The sequence below is a fragment of the Marmota marmota genome, unplaced genomic scaffold (genome assembly GCF_001458135.2).
Source record: "Marmota marmota marmota unplaced genomic scaffold, marMar, whole genome shotgun sequence".
NCBI classification, from domain to species: Eukaryota; Metazoa; Chordata; class Mammalia; order Rodentia; family Sciuridae; genus Marmota; species Marmota marmota.
Window position 1 is genome coordinate 44,424,706 of NW_026000016.1, and position 18,885 is coordinate 44,443,590.

Below are 18,885 nucleotides of genomic sequence, written 5' to 3' on the forward strand. Positions count from 1 at the left end.
GGTACTTTACCACTAAGCTATATCCCTAGACCTTTTTATTTTTTATTTTGAAACAGGAACTTGCTAAATTGCCCAGGCTGGCCTCGGACTTACAATCTTTCTGCCTCAGCCTCCCAAGTTGATGAGATTACAGGTGTGTGCCACCATGCCTGGCTCACTAAATAATTTTTGATCTACAATAGTTCCTTTGCATTAGTCAGAGAAACAGTACCTATAACCTACTTAGAAAGGAATTCTATTATCTTAGAAGTAATTTAATCATTAGCAGATTAATAACCAGAGTCTATTTAAAAGAGTGCAAGTAACTCAATCTTCAAGGCTTGCATTTTTTTAATTTGTTCTTTTTAGTTGTACCTGACAGTAGAATGTATTTTGACATATTATACATAAATGGAGTACAACTTCCTGTTCTTCAGTACAACTTCCTGTTCTTCAGTTGTACATCATGTGGAATTACATGGGTTGCTTATTCATATGTGAACATAAGAAAGTTATATCTAATTCTTTCTACGATCTTTCCTATTCCCATTTCCCCTCTCTTCCCTTCATTCCTCTTTGTCTAATCCAATGTACTTCTATTCCCTTCCCAAACATTGTGAGTTAGCATTTGCTTATCAGAGAGAATATTTGACCTTCACTTAGCATAATAGTCTCCAGTTCCGTCCATTTACTAGCAAATGCCATAATTTCATTTCTATTTAAGGTTGAGTAATATTCCATTGTGTACATATACCACATTTTATTTATCCATTCATCTGTTGAAGGGCATGTAGGCTGGTTCCATAGTTTAGTTATTGTGAATTGAGCTGTTACAAACACTGATGTGACAGCACCAATATAGTATGTTGATTTTATTTCTTTGGGTATACACCAAGGAATGGGATAACTGGGTTAAATGGTGTTTCCATTTCAAGTTTTCTTAGGAATCTGCATACTGTTTTTCATAGTGTTTGCACCAATTTGCAATCCTACCAGCCATGTATGAGTGTACCCCCCCATCCTCACTAACATTGTTAATTTTATTCTTTTTATTTTATTTTTATTGATTCTGATTTACTATATGTGATGACAGAATGCAATTCATTTCATATTATATAGAGAGAGCACAATTTTTCAAGACACTGATTGTACACAGAATATTTTCACACCATTCGTATCTTCATACATGTACTTAGGGTAATGATGTCTAACTCATTCCACCATCATTCCTACCCCCTTGCTCTCTCCCTACCCCTCCCTCCCTTTTGCCCTATCTAAAGTTCCTCCATTCCTCCCAGGCTCCCCCCACAATCACAATTATGCTTCTGTGTTCTCATATCAAAGAAAACATTAGGCCTTTGGTGTTTTGGGATTGGCTTGCTTCACTTAGCATTATATTCTCCAACTCCATCCATTTACCTGCAAATGCCATGATTTTTATTCTCTTTTAATGCTGAGTAATGTTCCATGTGTATATATACCACAGTTTCCCTATCCATTCACCTACTGAAGGACATCGAGGTTGGTTCCATAAGTTAGCTATTGTGAATTGTGCTGCTATAAACATTGATGTGGCTGCATCCCTGTAGTATGCTGTTTTTAAGTCCCTTGGGTATAAACCAAGGAGTGGGATAGCTGGGTTGTTAATTTTATTCTTGATAATTTAGGCTTGCATTTTTGTTTTAAATGTTAATCAGTAAAATCAATCCAAAAGAATATCAGTCATCCTTATTCAGTTTGTTTCATTACTTTATGTTCCTACCTTCCTTGAGCTCTGATTATTTCTTCATTCCATCTTCTATTTTCATTGATTATAGTTCAAAAAAAAATAAATGTCATTGCTTTCATTTTGTAGTACCACAAGTTTAGAAACCAATCACCTAAATACTCATGACTATTTGCTTATTATTAGCAGTATATTAATCCACAGTTCCATTTTCATAATTACCATCTTACTTTTTAGCATGCTTATTTTAAATAAAATGGTAATAGAATAGTAGTCCTCCATCACAGCACAAAATTTTACACTGTGGCTATTTTGTTGCTCTTTCAGCCAAATAAAACTCTGTCTTCTATTTATTTAAAAGGATTCTTCTTTCTCTCATAAAATCAAAACATGATAAGCACAAAATCCAGCCTCAATGTTCATGAAATCAAGATAAAATTCCTAATTTCCCCTTAGTTATTGTTAAATGCTTGTCCTTCCCAGGCACATCTACATCTACCACGAGCTACAGGGAACCACCAGTGTTCTGTGTTCTGCTAAGCATGCTGGGATGCTCCATGAATACAAGTGGTGAGGATATACAGAACTGTAACCAAGGAGCTCAGAGAGGTCATGAGGCAGCTAAGAGCCAAGTCAGAGCTGCCTTAGCTTCAAACCATGACATGACATTGCCATCAAAGATGCCAAATGCTATGGGAGGTTAAATGGTCCCACAACATCCACCTCCCAGTTCTCACAAATACCCTAAAACGTACAGAGACTTTGATGCACAACTCAAGAGGGCACTATTCACATAGTCACGCTGCCTATCAGCTCTATGAGCTTGCTATCTCTAATTGTAGTCCTACTTTTTCTATGTTCTCCCAGTTAACTTTGGTAGAGATTTAAAAAAAAAAAAGGAATGCAATTAACCAGAACCCTACAGTTCCCAGCATTATCCCAAGATTACAAAAGCTGATAATGGAAGCTCAAGCAAGCCTCAGAGACACAGTCTCTGCTTTCAAAGGCTGTCAGTCTGAAGCTTTCAGATCTCTTAAGAAGCTTGACTTTTATTTTCAGATCTATTAAGAAGCTTAACATTTGCTTATGTTACTCATGGCTACTAAAGACCACAAGGTCTAGAATATCACAAGATGTCACCATCACACAGCCTATAGATATAAGTCCTGTGAATATCTGGAAATTCAGTGAGTATATAATTATAATGATTGATTTCAAACCTGTGCAAGACTGACACATAAATGTATATAGATCAGAAAAAAATTATAAGATTGTGTCCTTATTTTGGTATTGGAAAATGTGTCATAGCCATATATAACTGATGCAGATGTCTACACTAAAAAAACCCACAATTCTATTTGAGTTCATTAATCTCACAAAGGCTAAGTAGGTAGCCATTTGGTTAACTGAATAAAACAGTATTTTTGCAGCAGCTCCATCTAGTTTTGCATTTTGTATTAAGTGTTAATTAGAGTAATCAATCAAAAAGAAAATCTATAAATTGTGTCCTAAAAATCTGTAAGATTATGTCCTTATTTTGGTAAAAACAGTATTTTTGCAAATCAGAATAGAGAATTAGTTCTTTGAGAATATATATATCCAAGATTGAAACCACTCAAAAATTAATCAAGAAGAGCTATGGAAGCTTAATTTACACATAAAGGAAATTCAAATCCTGAGAATCCCTTTTTATTGATTTTTTTTAAACAAGGAAGCATATTGCTCAATTGGATCCTACTATCATCCTGCATACCTACTGAATGCCAGAAAAAGATGAGAGAAAGTTAGAAGCTGTTAGGCCTTCTTCACAATGGAGCCATTAATGACTCCTCAGCTCCTGGACTAATGTGCCAGGACACGTTCTGTCTTGGTCTGTCTTTGTCTGTCTTTTTCTTTCTTTATTTTTGCAATTCTGGGGATTGAATAGAGTCTATGCCAGGTAAGCATTCTACCACTGAGCTACATCCCCAGCACTATCTACTTCTATAAAACCCTTTGAATTTCCCTGAGAACATTTATAACTATCAATGATTTTTTTTTTGGGGGGGGGCGGTGCTGGGGATTGAACCAGGGCTTTGTTCAGGGTAGCCATGTACTCTACCAACTGAGCTACATCCCCAGCCTGATCAATGATGTTTTTAAAAGGTAAAAAATGCACCCCCATCCAATACCTCTCTATCATCACTAAGCTAATTATTTTAATTTCCTAGAGGTTTAAGTGAATTATAATTTTATGTGTACTATTTAATTTTATGTGTAAAATTAATGAAATCTCAAACATATAAGCTAGTTTTCCCCATAAAATTTAAGTATAAAGCTCACATAGAAAAACTCCATACTTTCCTCCATCCTCAAATCCAAAAGGATTTAAAGAAAACTAGTAACCATTTATCAGCTAACAAATAAGAAATCTGTACATTGTTTTTTTAAAATATTTTTTTAGTTATCAATGGACCTTTATTTTATTTATTAGTTTTTATGTGGTGCTGAGGACTGGACACAGTGCCTCACACATGCTAGGCAAGTGCTCTACAACTGAGCCACAACCCCAGCCTCTGGACGCTGTTTTAAAAAGATATATCATAAAAGTCTCTCAGCTTTCTCCCCTCCCTTCAGCTACCACATTTTCCTTTTTACTGTCTTTCCAAGGATACCATATGTAAAATGCCATTTTCAATTAGGAGTTTTCTGAATATTTTTTTTATATTCATAAAAGTCATAAACTGTTCTAATTATTTAAAATGTGTTAAAAGTCATAACATTATAAATGCCTTAACTTCCTTTTCCTAAAGCACTTTATTTAATTAAAGGCTCTCAGTTGCTTCACTCATACATCAGAGCAGCATTGTCAGTCTAAAATGCAACCCTCATTTCCGAATTCACTTTACTACTATTTCCTGATTCCCAACACTTAAAATCCTTTGTAAAATTAATTCCAAGCAAATATCACCAGGATCCAAAATAGGAAAAGAAAGTATAAAAAATATTCCCTAATTAAACTGGCCTTCTCTTAGCAGAGTCTTTGTTTTCCTTCCGTTGTGTTGAGAGCTCATCAGTGACACATCAGCTCTTGGTTGCCAGCAGTTAATTACTTGTATTATGAATGTGTTCAGGGAAGTTGGGATGAACTGCCTGATCCTACAGAGGTGGTTTCTGACCTGTTCTAGCCTGCAATAAGCCGCAACAGATGGTTTGAGCTGGGGAGCGGTTGTAGAGTAGACTTGGGAAAGGAGGGATTTGGGGAAGGACGGATTCGGACACTAGCCAGAACTCAGGGAGCTGCTTAAAATTTCTAAACAAGAGGGGCTGGGGTTGTGGCTCAGTGGTAGAGCACTTGCCTAGCATATGTGAGACACTGGCTTCGATTCTCAGCACCACATATAAATAAATAAATAAAGATCCATTATCAACTAATAAGAATTAAAAAAAAAATTTAAAGTCTAAACAAGAAATCATCAGAATAATGGAATTATACACTAAAAAACATTTTCCTGCTATAAATTGGGAGGACATTGAGTGGTGGGAATTCAGATTTAGAAAGGCCAATTCAGAGACAGCTAGTACAATTTGGACACAGGGTGATAATGTGGCAGCATGAAAATGTGGCCATTTTCAAAAAACAACAGAACTTTGTGACTAAGTAGAGATGGAGATTAGGAGAAAAGTGAGTCAATGATGACTGTGGTTTTGAGCATGACCAAGGGTGTGGGTAGCTCCACAGGCAACAGGGAAGTAAGAAAGGAAGAGTTAGATTTTTTTGTGAGGAAGATGATAAATGTGGCTTTAGACATACTGTATTTGAGCCAAAATGTCCAGTGGTAAATTGAAGATACTCAGAGCACAAATGAAAGAATGGGAATGGAGAGTATATATACAAATTGAACATCTCTGTTCTGAAAAATCCAAATTTTGAAATACCCCAGAATCTAAAACTTTTTAAGCATTAATGTGACAGAAGTAGAAAATTCCACACCTGACCTCAAGTGAACAGTCACGGTCAAAATGCTAGCACACTCAAAATGTTGTATAACATTACCTTCAGGTTACAAGTAAGTTGTGTATAAAACATAAATGAATTTTAGACTTAGACTTGGGTCCCATCTGCAAGATTGCTTACTATGTATAAGAAAATATTACAAAAGCCAAAAAAATCTGATGTCCAAAACATTTCTAGTCCCAGGTATCAATAATAACCAATTCTTGGCCAATCTTGTTTCATGCATATTTTCCCCCTTCCCCATATTATTTTGAAGCAAATCCATACATGGAGACAGAGATTTAAAAGCATGAAGCATAGAGAATATATATTTGGGATGACCTCAGAGAACTTTAAAGCAAACCTTCTCATTCAAGTGAGCAAAGCTGAAGATTGGAATTTTCCCTAATTTATTTTTTTTTAAAGAGAGAGAGAGAGAGAGAGAGAGAGAGAGAATTTTTTTTTAATATTTATTTTTTAGTTTTCAGCGGACACAACATCTTTGTATGTGGTGCTGAGGATCGAACCTGGGCCGCACGCATGCCAGACAAGCGTGCTACCGCTTGAGTCACATCCCCAGTCCCTCCCTAATTTAAAAAAATAACAAAAAACTAGTGGAACTATATAACTGGAACCCGCTTATTTGCAAATATCTTTGCCAAGTTTTCATCTGAGATTAAATGAGAAAAATAATGTGCAAATTTTTCATAAAGTTAACACTAAAGAATTGCTATTTGTAAACATACTATAAAATTAAACATCTGTCTTATGTTATTGAGTCCAGTAATACCATATATGCCAGATATTATAATACGTAAGTATAAAATAAGTCCTAACTCTGACAGCCAAACAAGAGAATTGTGTTTACTTATCATTATTTGACTTTTTCACAACAAGGACTCAGCGCCTCTCGGGTCATTCTAAGTATGCCTTGACTATAGACAAGAGTCCTGTCTGTCCAGAGTCAGATTAATGCATGCTGCCAGGAAAGTCACCTTGGATGACTTGTCACCTCTGTACCATACCTTCGTCTGTGGAGTCATTTTTGTTTTGATTGTGGTAAGGGCAATAGGAGGTATATTATATGCCTTCATGAAGGAATAAACACTTACATAAGATAAAGTATGAAGCCAAATTGGGAGCTTAAAAACCAAGTTGTATGTAAATCATTCTTCCTGGCAAGGGAGATGGTGAAGAGAGCTGATGGCACTACCCATCCCTCCCCCACCAAGGCACCTCTTAAAAGGAATTTTATATAAGCAATTTCACTTAATTCTCACAGTAAAGCTGAGTTAGGGGCTCTTTCTCCCACCACTATTTCATTTGTGAGCTGCCTTAAGGAAGTGAGAGTTGCAGAAGGAAGGTCAGCCAGGCCCAGTCAATGAAGAAATTTACAGTGAGGGTGGCAGAAAATGGGATTAGAGGAGGGTATACTGGGACAGCTCTGAGGACAGTGAGTGTATCTGTGGGAACAGAAGCCAGACTGCCAGAAAATTAAGCTGACCAGTTTAATAGGTTACACTATAGTCTAATATTACTTATTTTTATTTAAATATGGTCTCCTGTAAATGGTGACTCACAAAGTCATCTTATTTTTCTGGTTATCCCACTTTTATTTATAAACACGTCTGAGCCTAGTAAAAAATTGCCTTGCTCTCTAGTAATCATTATCAACATTTTCAAGACACTTAGTATGTGTTAGGTACCATGTGAATGCTGTTGAATTCAGCCTTCCAAGGTACCTTTGCTACAGCACCCTGGAACCTTAAAGTTGCTCATCTTTGTTCCCTTAAAATCAAACGTACTCATCACCTGACAGCAGACATACAGAAAGAGAGCCAGAGACTGAGGGAACATACTTTGGAGAACCTCTGTCCCCCCCAACCCTTACTCCTTTGGGCGAAGACAACACTAACAAACTATCAATGCAGGACTTTTACTGAAAAATCTCTCCCATGGCCCCTCAGGGAGGATGCTGACCTTATACAGCTTGTTTAAATGTCAAATTTTGTATAACATACTGATCACCTAAATTTCTCAACTAATTTAATGCTATCAGACTTTAAAGAAATATGTTTATATATATCAAAATCAAACACCTATTCCAGTATTTAAAATTATTGAGTTTGCAAAGTGACATAAACATAAAACTACAAAGCAACATTAATACAACTTGACATGACTTTGATAAGTAGCCCAAATTATTAAGTATATTAAAAAATTGTTAGCTAGGTTGAAAGAAAAACAACCAAGAATAAAAACACATATTTCACACTCTTTTAAGAGTAGTTCTAACCATTTTTTCCCAATGTGCTTGTGGCATGTTTCCAGTTCTGATAGTAGCTCTGAGAACTATTTATTTAAAAAAAAATACTTTGTCCAGATAAGAAAATTATTTAACAACTCATTTTTTTACTTTGTTTTTAATGTGAGAATTAAAAAGGGAAATAAATACAGTATTGCTTTACATGTTTTATTAAGTTAAAAAATCCTATCTTAAAGATTCTGTTTCATGAACATTATCGTTTACTCAAATTACACAGTAATAATTTATAGAAATTCTGCTGAAAATATGCAACAAAACTTATTCAAAGTGGCATAACAAATCATTTTTGAGAATTACTTTTATCATGTTTTCTAATAATGTCCATGAGATTAGCTCCCGTAACCACATCGTTTTGTGTCTGTTTATCTTTCTGCTGTTCCTTTCTCTTCTGGTCGTGAAGGTAGGGGGAATTTAATAACTGTGGAGGAAGGATAGATCCTGTGGGCTTTACTCTTTTTGCAATATCCCAGAAGAGTCTTTTTGAATTGTTATTGATGAAAGTAATTGCTGTTCCATTTTGACCTAATCTCCCCACTCTTCCAACCTGAAATAAAATGCAAAAAAGACATTTTCAAAATGCTCACATAAAACCTTAATGTCTCTTGAAAGAAAAATGAAGATTATTATTTAAAGAGGATTTGCTAAGATTGACATTCATTCAGATAGCAGTTTTTGAACTGTGTGCCTCTGCCTTTAAATATCAGTTCTTTAAATATTTTTAAAGAAACAACCCAAGTAAAAAACCGGAGTGATCACATATAATACAAGTAAGTATTGTTTGTGAAAATCGTGTTTCAGTTATACCCGTGTGTGTGGTAGTAGTGGTGGGAAGAAGGTAATGATAAAAATATTTCTCACAGTGGGTGGGATAAGGTAAAAAAATTTTGGAAGCCTTACATCAACAACAAGAGGACTAGGCTGGGGCTGGGGCTCAGTGGCAGGAGCACTCGCCTAGCACACGTGAGGCACTGGGTTCAATCTTCAGCACCACATAAAAATAAAATAAAGATATTGTGCCCACCTAAAACTAAAAAATAAATATTTTAAAAAACTATTTGCTTTTGCATACTAAGTACCTAATACGTTAGATTTAAGTGGATTCATTCTTTCATAGTTATTCTTCACTTTCACAGAATTAAATGGACACATATTTGTAATGAAAATCCACAGTAAGACCCCAAATCTACTTGTCTTCAAACATAAAATAAAAATGTACCGAGAAACTCTTCAGAAGAAGCAGAAATACAATCATTTCTGCTCTTAAATTGAAATGTAAGCCTTAAAGGTCTATATTTAATGCCCAAATCAATAGATGGTTTCTACCTACCAATATAAAAAGGCCTTTTTAATACTGTAAAAGAAGAAGCCTCTAAAGAACTTAAATGGGGGGGCTGAGGTTATGGCTCAGCGGTAGAGTGCTTGCCTAGCACATGCGATGCCCTGGGTTTAATCCTCAGCACCACATAAAAATAAACAAACAAAATAAAGGTATTGTGTACAACTATATCTCCATACTTTTTAAATTTTATCTTGAGACAGGGTCTCACAGAGTTGTTGAGGCTGGTCTCAACTTGCCATCCTCCTGTCTCAGCCTCCCAAATTGCTGGATTACAGGCATGCGCCACCACACCTAATGAATGAAGCCACTTTGGACAATAGTCTGGCAGGTTCTCAAAATGTTAAACATAGTTACCAAATGAGCCTGTGATCCCATTCCTAAGGTACTAGTCCAGTAGAAATGAAAACATGTGGACACAAAAACTTGTACATCAACATTCACAGAAGCATTATTCATAGTAGCCAAAAAGTGGAAACTTTTGGCTAAACATCCATCAACTAATGAATGAATAAACAAATGTGTGATACCGACACAGTGGACCATTACCTGGCAATAAAAAATGATGTACTAATATATACGACAACATGGGTGAACACTGAAAACATTATGCTTAGTGAAAGAAGCAAGTCACGGAAGACCACAAACATGGATGTTTGCAACAACATTATTTAATAAACTAGAAATATTCATTCATCAATAAAAGATTTTTAAAATAAATAACAGTATGTACACACAACATATTACATTGCAGCTATCAAAACAGAACAAGCCAGATTAAATAAGAATATTTAAAGAGAAAACAGTGTCTGCTCATACAGAAAGCACTCAATACACATTAACATTTATACCTATTATGTGTGCTGATAAGGAAAGATACCTAAGATATATTTAGTAAAGAAAGAAAGGCATAGAACAGTTGGTATGATGTGGTCCCATTTATGTATGTGTGGTATAAACATGTTCCTATATACATATGTATGTGTATATACACATGTGAGTAGATATGTGTGTATAAATATGCATGTATAAGTTTGTATATGTATATACATGTGTGTGTATGAAATTCTTTTTTTTTTTTTTTTGTTACTGAGGATTTAACCCAGGTGTGCTTTACCACTAACCTACATCCCCAGCACTTTTTATTTTTTATTTTGAGACAGGGTCTCACTAAGTTGCTTAGGGCCTCGATAAATTGCTAAGGCTGGCCTCCAACTTGTGATCCTACTGTCTCAGCCTCCCAAACAGCTGGGGTTACAGGTGTGCACCACCATGCCTGGTGAAAGTCTTTTTTTGAAAGAAAATACACTTCAATTACTTGAATAATCAACTCCTGTAGGATATTAATTCAATTCCCTGATGTGCAGGTAAATGAGGTGGTGCCAAAAAATAAATTAAAAAAAGAGAAGTACTTCTATATTATAAGTAAAAACAAAAGAAACAATGTATTATAGGCACTAAAAGCATTTCAGTGGATGATTCAAGCAAATGTGGTATTCAAAGGTGATTCTAAGAACATCAGAGAAAGGCTTCATTTGGCAGGTTTGTAAGTGATGCCCGAGAAGGAAGACAGGTAGCAGTCAGTAAGATAACGTGGCGCTAAGAAAAGGCTCTATTTCTGCTAGAAAGAGAAGCTATTGTTACCTTTGGCAGCAAAGGAAAGGAATGAAATTTTAAAAGGTGAAAGTCTAGAACCAGTAAGGATACAAAGAGGAGATGAAGACAAGATTCCTAAAAAAACAAATACTTTAAAGGATCAATTTTATTTTAGTCAAATATATCAATTTAAAACAATCTTTCAAAACAGTTTTCTTTTTCTGATTATAAAAGCCATTAATATGCTCTATGAAGAATAAAAAGAAATTTAATGTCTAAATTTTTTAAACTAACATTTTATGTAACTTACCTCCAGTTTTTTTAAAATGTATTTTAAGCATATACATAGCTAATGAAACCAAAATTTGGCTTATATTCATATATGTTTTAGGAACAAACATACATAGTTTTCTGTCCTGCCTTTTTTTTTTTAACATAACACCATACTGACAATGCCCTCTCCAAAAAGATCATTAACAAAACGGTGGTAACAGAACTTTCGTACCTGATGCACGTACTCATCCATACTTGAAGGCATGTCAAAATTCACCACCAGCTTAACACTGATCAAGTCAAGGCCTCGTCCCAGGACCCCCGTGCTCACCACAACTTCATAGTCTCCTTCAAGTAATCCCTTTCCAAAACAGCAACAAAATTTATTATTCAGAATTCATTTTATGTGGTTTTATGCAATTCTCATACCTTTTTTTTTTTTTTAGAGAGAGAATTTTTTTTTTAATATTTATTTTTTAGTTTTTGGCGGACACAATATCTTTGTTTGTATGTGGTGCTGAGGATTGAACCCGGGCCACACGCACGCCAGGCGGGCAAACTTACTTACTTCAATATATTTTTGCAATGTCTTTCCAATAAACAAGTCTTCTCATATCTGAAACCTACACCATGGAACTGACTCTATTAATTTATTCAGGCAAATCTTTTTCAGAAGTAAACCTGCTCTGCTCTAGGTCAAAGCGTCCTGACTTCAGAAATGTTGAATTCTAATTTAGTAATCCATTTAGTACAATTCCTAGAGAACAGGGTTACTGTTCCCAAAACACAGAAGCCTGAGCAAGAGGAATAATTAACTTCATGATCACTGCTTGCCTGATGTTCTCACAGTCATTAAAAAAAGTCTGCTTTAAAAACCAGCTGGTAACATGTTATCTCTTGAAAGTGTGGCACAACAGATTTACTGCAAAGAGAAGATCCAGTATTTAGTGTCAAACCTTCAATATGTTTTTCCTTTCCATTTGTGACTTCTCTGAATGTATAGATGTGCTTTTCAGACCTGTGACTTTCTGAACTGCCTCACTCAACAGATCTGCTCCTAGTCTGCAGTCTACAAATACCAGCACTGGAGGCTTAAAGAGTTTCTTATCCTGAAAAAATCAAAAACATTTAAAATTATTCACATAACATAATTTACAATGGTAGGTTTTTCTGAAAGCATTAGTACAAGCTAATTATTGAAAGGTTTATAAATATATAAATACATACTATTAAGGAGATAAAAGGTATGTTCTGTTAAAATGAATATTTTCTTTAAAATATGCATAAACTGCATATGCCAGTCTTCCACCCCTCACAGTTTTCAATCATTAATACTGCAAATGTATATTAAAAAATTAAAGTGTAATCAGTGTAGTTCTAAAGGCTGCTCATGAGCCAATACAAGCCATATTTAACTCAATGCTGTGTGTGTGTGTAATTATGCTTGTGCATATCATCCACTTCACAAATTTCTGTTTAAATCAGCAACAGTTAAAAATTTCTCAAGGACAGAGGAGCCAAGAAATACTAAAATTTTTCAGAAAAAAAAAATTCTTGATGATAATTTGATACATAAAAACTTTTCTATAACAAGGGTAAGACAAACCCACCCTGCATCAATATAGCATGTTTTCACAAATAAAAATTTATTTGATCCTCACAGAATTCTGACAGATAAAGCAATTCATTATTAAACATCTACCAAATTCCTCAAAAAGCTGAATCTAAATATCACTCCCTTTAAGAGCTGTGAAAAATGCAAACACAATCTACAAAACATGGTTGACTGCTTCATTACTCACATTTAAGATTTCAAATAGTTTTTTCTTCTTGGCTGGGTCTTCTACCCACAGGATAATCTGGCGCACATTGGCACAGGGTAGATTCTTTTCTCCTGCGATCACTCTCACAGGATTATGCAGAAGCTGGCTAGCCAGTTGTTCTATGCTAGCTGGAATTGTGGCTGAAACCAAAATGGTCTGACAATCATTTGGAATGTTTTCCAAAATGTCAAGCACTTGTTGTTGAAAGCCCATCTTTAGCATGGTATCAGCCTAAAATAAAAGCATTTTGAAGTTAGTCTTGCTTAACATTACACAAGACTAATATGATTAAAAACATAAAAATTAAAAGCACACAAGAAAATATACCAAAATGTCCAAAAACAAAGGATCAACAGGGAATCTTTTTTTTTTTTTTTTTTTTTTTTTGGTGGTGCTGGGGATTGAACCCAGGGTCTTACACATACTAGGCAAGTGCTCTACTGCTAAGCTAAATTGCTGGCCCTCAAAAGAGAAAGTTTTACATACAATTATAAACTGTACAACTAAATATTTACAACGATATACAAAGATTGCTGTTACAGCATTATGAATAATTGCAAAAAGTATACACATTCTAAGTATCCATCAATAGGGGACTTGGTAAATTATGATAAATCGATGTAACAACATTATGATGTCATGAAAAATGATCAGAAAGCCCTTTATTAGATAAGGAATGATTCTAGGGGAGGAAAAGCCAAGTACAGAACACTGTGGATAATACAATGCTATCATGTTACAAAATATTTTATGTGTATACACTCAAGAAACTTAATTGTTAACTGTTAACAAGGGAGAAACCTAGAGGGTTTATGGGGAAGCAATTTCACTTTTAAATTTTATTGCAAGGTTTTTATTTATTTATTTTTTACCATTAGCATACAGTTTATTTATAACAAAATATTATTTTAAATAAAATATTTTAATGTTGAGGCTGTATGGTCTGAATGTTGGTATCCTCCCAAATTATTATGTTCAAGTTTTACCCCCAGTGTGGTAGTGTTATGAGGTGGGACCTTGAGGAGATAATTAAGTCATGAGGGTTCCAAGGCTGAAGGGAGCTGCTCTCCCCCCTGCTGTGTGAGGACCTAGCAAGAAGGCACCATCTTTGAGGCAGAGACCCTTACTGGACATGGAATATGCTGGGGCCTTGATCTTGGATTTCTCAGTTTTCTGAACTGTGAGAAATAAATTTCTGTTGTTTATGATGGAACACTGAGAACATGTGCATGTGTACACACACAGAGTACATTCTGTAAACAACCCTCAATGATCCCCCCAAGTGCCACTCACCTCTCCTATCTGGGAGAAGCAGCCTCTAGGCCTTTAGAACTAAACTCCTTCTGCCTGTCTCCTACCAGCTCTGAAAGTTGTCTGTACCCGCTGTCTCCATTCCTCTGCTTTCTCACTTCCACTCACTGTTCCACCCACTACCCTCACCCCCTCACCTCACTGAAGCTACTCTCTTCCAGGTGGAAGTCATTACCCATGAGCCCAAACAAAGAGAGTCTCTATTTTTACTTTTTTAAATAATAGAATATGCTCACTGTAGAAAACTTGGTAGACACAACAAAGCAAAAAGAACTAAATTCACAATGCAGACATGACCTCCTCCCTTACTTTCAGTCAGTCTCTGAGGTGTGTCTAGAAATGCCTCTCCCCACTCCCACCCCACTGCTCTGTGAACCAGTCTTCTGGCTTCCTGGCTATTCTTCTCATCCAGAATACCAGTCTGATTATAGTACATTCCTGCTTAAAATCCTTTGAGGGTTCCCAATGTGTACAGATTAAAGTCTGAACTCTCAAGGCCTCTTACAAACCACACACAGGAGGAAATATCTGAAAAGAAATAACACTAATTATGGTTATTCTAAGGTGGTAGGGATATGCACCCGTCCCCATCCATTTGCCGATTCATCTTCAATGTGCATGGATTACTCATAAAACATAGTTGCCATTCAAAATGCATGATGGGCATAAACAAAAATTTTTTAAAACCATCAAAAACAGAAGAAAAAATACCAGAATAGAAAAACCACAAGTAGCAAGGATAATTATACAAATACAATATTCATGTGTTGAATCTCCATTTAAATTGCATTATTTTGAAAGTATGAATCAGACATTGGGGAAACCTTGCTCGTTTTTATTATTTATTTTTTAGTTGTAGGTGGAGACAGTATCTTTATTTCATTTTTATGTGGTGCTGAGGTTTGAACCCAGTGCCTCACATGTGCTAGGCAAGCGCTCTACCACTGAACCACAACCCCAGCCCCAAACCTTGCTCTTTTTATACCTTAGTTTTCTACTTATAAATTCATTTCCTACTTTAGAGGGATGTTATCAGGTTAAAATGTAAAAAAACATACTTGTAAAAAAATTCTTCAAAATAAAAGTACTACATAAATATAAGGTGTAATAAACATTAGAACCACTTAAAACAAAGCTACTCAGAAATGCAATAGTAAGTGGTAAACGGTGTAAGAGATGAGAAAAAGAGGTTGACACAAGTGTTCCCTAATTGTAAAACAAACTTTGCCCAACTTTTCTGAAAAATGTTTTTGATATTGCTTACATTTCTTCATTACTCATGACTTCCTTAATGTGTGAGAATGTGACTTCTACCTCTATTCATGGTCCTAGGGATAAACATTTAATGGTCAAATCATTACTGAGTAGCTAACTGTGGTTCAGAATTCATATGAACTGAGCATTTACTATGTGCCAAGGACCTTTCCAAGTGCCATACACATCCTCATAATAATCCTGTGAGGTAAGCATTGTTATGACCCCCATTTTACAGATGAGGAAACAGGTATATCATACAGAATAATAACAAGTTATTAAGGGACAGTGGCAATCTGGCTCTAGAACCTGCATTATAAATATGAAGCTGAAATGCTGGTTGTCAGGTGGTCAAGGCACACAGAGACCCCACTTCCAAAGAACTTATGTCTAACAGGGAAACAGATATGTCAACCCAAACTGACAAAATTCATACACTTGAAATACGTATTTAAATTACCCATAACATAATTACCACCATCTCCTTCAAATACTTATATTCTTCCCTCATGGATTTTCTCCTCCCTAGTGGCTACTCTTTTTTTCAGACTCCTTCTTTTCTGCCTGGTCTCTGTACGTTGGACCACCTCTGTACCTGGAAAGCCTCATGGGCTGCATCGCGGGACTCCTTTGCTTCCTCATCTGTATTCTCCCTAGATAACACTAACATGTTCCATGGCTCTGAATACCATATACACATCAGAGTCCCCAAATCTTATCTCTGGTCACAACTGCTTCTCAGCACACAACTGCCAACTTAACATCTCCACTTGGATCAAACAGGCCCCTCAAATTTAACATATTCATAACAGAATGTTTTATTTCCTCCCTATTCCAGTACACATCTGGTGAAATGACATCATCAGAAGTCCCTACCTCATCTCCTCTTCATTAATCACCTCCTCAGTAACAATGCTGTTGACACACTAACACATCCCAGTGCGGTCACTTTTCTCCAGCTCACACTGGAGGTGCTGCTCCTATTCCTGTCATCTTCCCTCCATGACGCATTCTCCTCAAGCAACCAGAAGGCTTCTTCAAGAATACAAATCAGATCTTATCACTGCTCTACTCAAACCTGCTAGTAGTTTCCCATCACACTTAGAGTAAAATCCAGCCTCTCACCAGGGCCTTGAAGTCCTACAAGCCCTCATGCTGTATACTTCTCTAACTTTATCTCCCACCACTATCCCTTATTGTCCTTGATCCCGCTACACCAGCCTTCTTTCTGCCCCCAAATAACCCACACCAGCCTCATGTCAGTGCATGTGCAATGGCTGTCCTGTCTAAAACAGTCTTCCCTCCACATGGACCTCCACATGGCTGGTTCCTTCTCGTTCAGATTTCAGCATAAGTCACCTTCCCAGAGAGCTCTGAACTACCAAACTAAGGTAGCCCACCAGTTGTCTCTGTCACATTACTTTGGGTGGGTACAACTGCCACAGCCCCATGAGGCAGAACACTCATCTGTAGTACTTTCCACTGTAGACTCAAAGCCAAAAGTAGTATACAGCACATCAAAAGCCCTAAAAATGCATTTCATTAATAAATGAGCATTCCTTAATTCTAAGACCAAACAAGCACCTAACTACATGTCAGGTAACTTACTAGTCAGTGTGTCCTAAACCTCTCTGAAGGTAAAAATCACCTGGAGTGAGTTTTTAAAGATTCCTAGGCTCCAACTTAGAACTACTGAATCAGAATATCAAGTGAGAGTCTGATCTTGTATTATATTCACCAAGCATGCCAGGTGATTCCTATCATTAGGGAAACTTGGGTAAATACCATGCTTAATTACTGGGATACGGCTGAGAACACAGTGTAAGAAAAATAACAAGTTCTGTGTACAGTTCAACAGAGCAGAGACGAAAGAAAGTCTAAAGCCTGCCTGGGAGAGTGAGGGGTAGTTTCAGAGCCACAGACACTCACAGAAGATAAATGTGTCAGGAGAAAATTCTAGTCCAAAGGAAAGGTCTCACTGGAGACACAGAAAGGCAACAGAGCAGAGTTTTTAAATTTCAAAGGGATTATCTTGGTTTTCACCCCTGGTCATTCCTGTGTCCTAACCCTTCTCTTGAAACAGTGGCTTCTCTCCTTCAAGGACAGCATTCATTCTCAGCTCCTCTCTGGTCTCAGATTACTTTGTTTACTGCTTTGTCTTCCAAACAACCAAGCCATGTCTCTCCAAGCTCCCTCTCTTAGAGAAACCATCATGTCAAGTGAATTCTAGTGCACGCTTCTTACACATACAGTTTCACTTAGTCCATCATCCACACAAAATTCAACATTCTCAAGCCAAACTTAAATAGTATCACCCAAACCCAGCAGTTACCCACTTACCCTTTTCTAAAGTTAAAGGCACAACTTATAATTTATGGAGTCACCTCTGTCACTGCCTTCTTCTGCTGCTCTCATATTAAGTCATCAGGAGACTCATAAACAATTATAGTACTCTCATTTAACCCTTTAGCCCTACTGCCTCCACCCTGTCCCTGACCCCTTCACCCCTTGCCTGGATTGCTGGCTGCTCTGTCTCAGATTCTTTCTTCTTTAATTTCTCTTGTACCAAGAAGCAGAGTAACCTTCCTAAACCACCACTTTCAACATATTATGCCCCAACTCAATAATTTAGAAAGCCTCATTGTCTCCCACATGAAATCCAAATTCCTCTGACTCCCTTTTAGGGTCCTCTATAATTTGACTCCACCCTAACCACCCAACTTTACTTCCTATTGTTTCTTGGGAAGAATTCCTCAAGCTGATTGGTCTCTTTCCTTTTTCCTCCACACAGGTAGTTGGACTTTCTAGCACTGTCTCTTCACTTGGAATATTTGATACATCCTTTATTTTCTGAATCATGTTCCCCCGTTTGAGGCCCAGGCTAAATGCCATTACCTCTGAGAAGCCATGTTTTACAGTGCCAATGGGTTTACTCTCATTTCTCCTTCTGATCTTATTTGTCCTGGACAATGGGCAAACCATATACAGTCCTATTATTTTACCAACAGCTTTTATCTGTGGCAAATGAAGGCCCTCAGGATAAAGTCCAACTGTTACCAGTTTTTGTAAATAAAGTTTTGCAGGGGCTAAGGACACGGCTCAGTGGTAAAGCACTTGCCTGGAATGGGTTCAATCCCCAGTACACACACACACACACACACACACAGTCACTGTCATGCTGTATATGTGTATGGACTAGCCGCGTCAGAGACCAGGATGGCCCCCAAAGCCTACAATATTTACTATCTGGTATTTTACAGAAAGCATTTGCAAACCCTGCCCTAT

General features: G+C 36.6%; 1 protein-coding gene across 6 annotated transcripts in view; it reads right to left on the reverse strand.

The window, feature by feature from the left end:
• Positions 1–8,140: 8,140 nt before the first annotated feature.
• Ddx59 (DEAD-box helicase 59) overlaps positions 8,141–18,885 on the reverse strand; it is a 103,576-nt gene continuing 92,831 nt past the window's right edge. For all 6 annotated transcript variants that reach the window (XM_048809613.1, XM_015483804.2, XM_048809611.1 and 3 more), the window contains 4 exons: positions 13,015–13,266; positions 12,169–12,321; positions 11,445–11,573; positions 8,141–8,551 (listed from right to left, as the gene is read on the reverse strand). In XM_048809613.1, the coding sequence (XP_048665570.1) occupies positions 8,288–8,551; positions 11,445–11,573; positions 12,169–12,321; positions 13,015–13,266 (798 nt within the window). In that variant the 3' untranslated portion in view covers positions 8,141–8,287. The remainder of the gene's footprint in view (positions 8,552–11,444; positions 11,574–12,168; positions 12,322–13,014; positions 13,267–18,885) is intronic.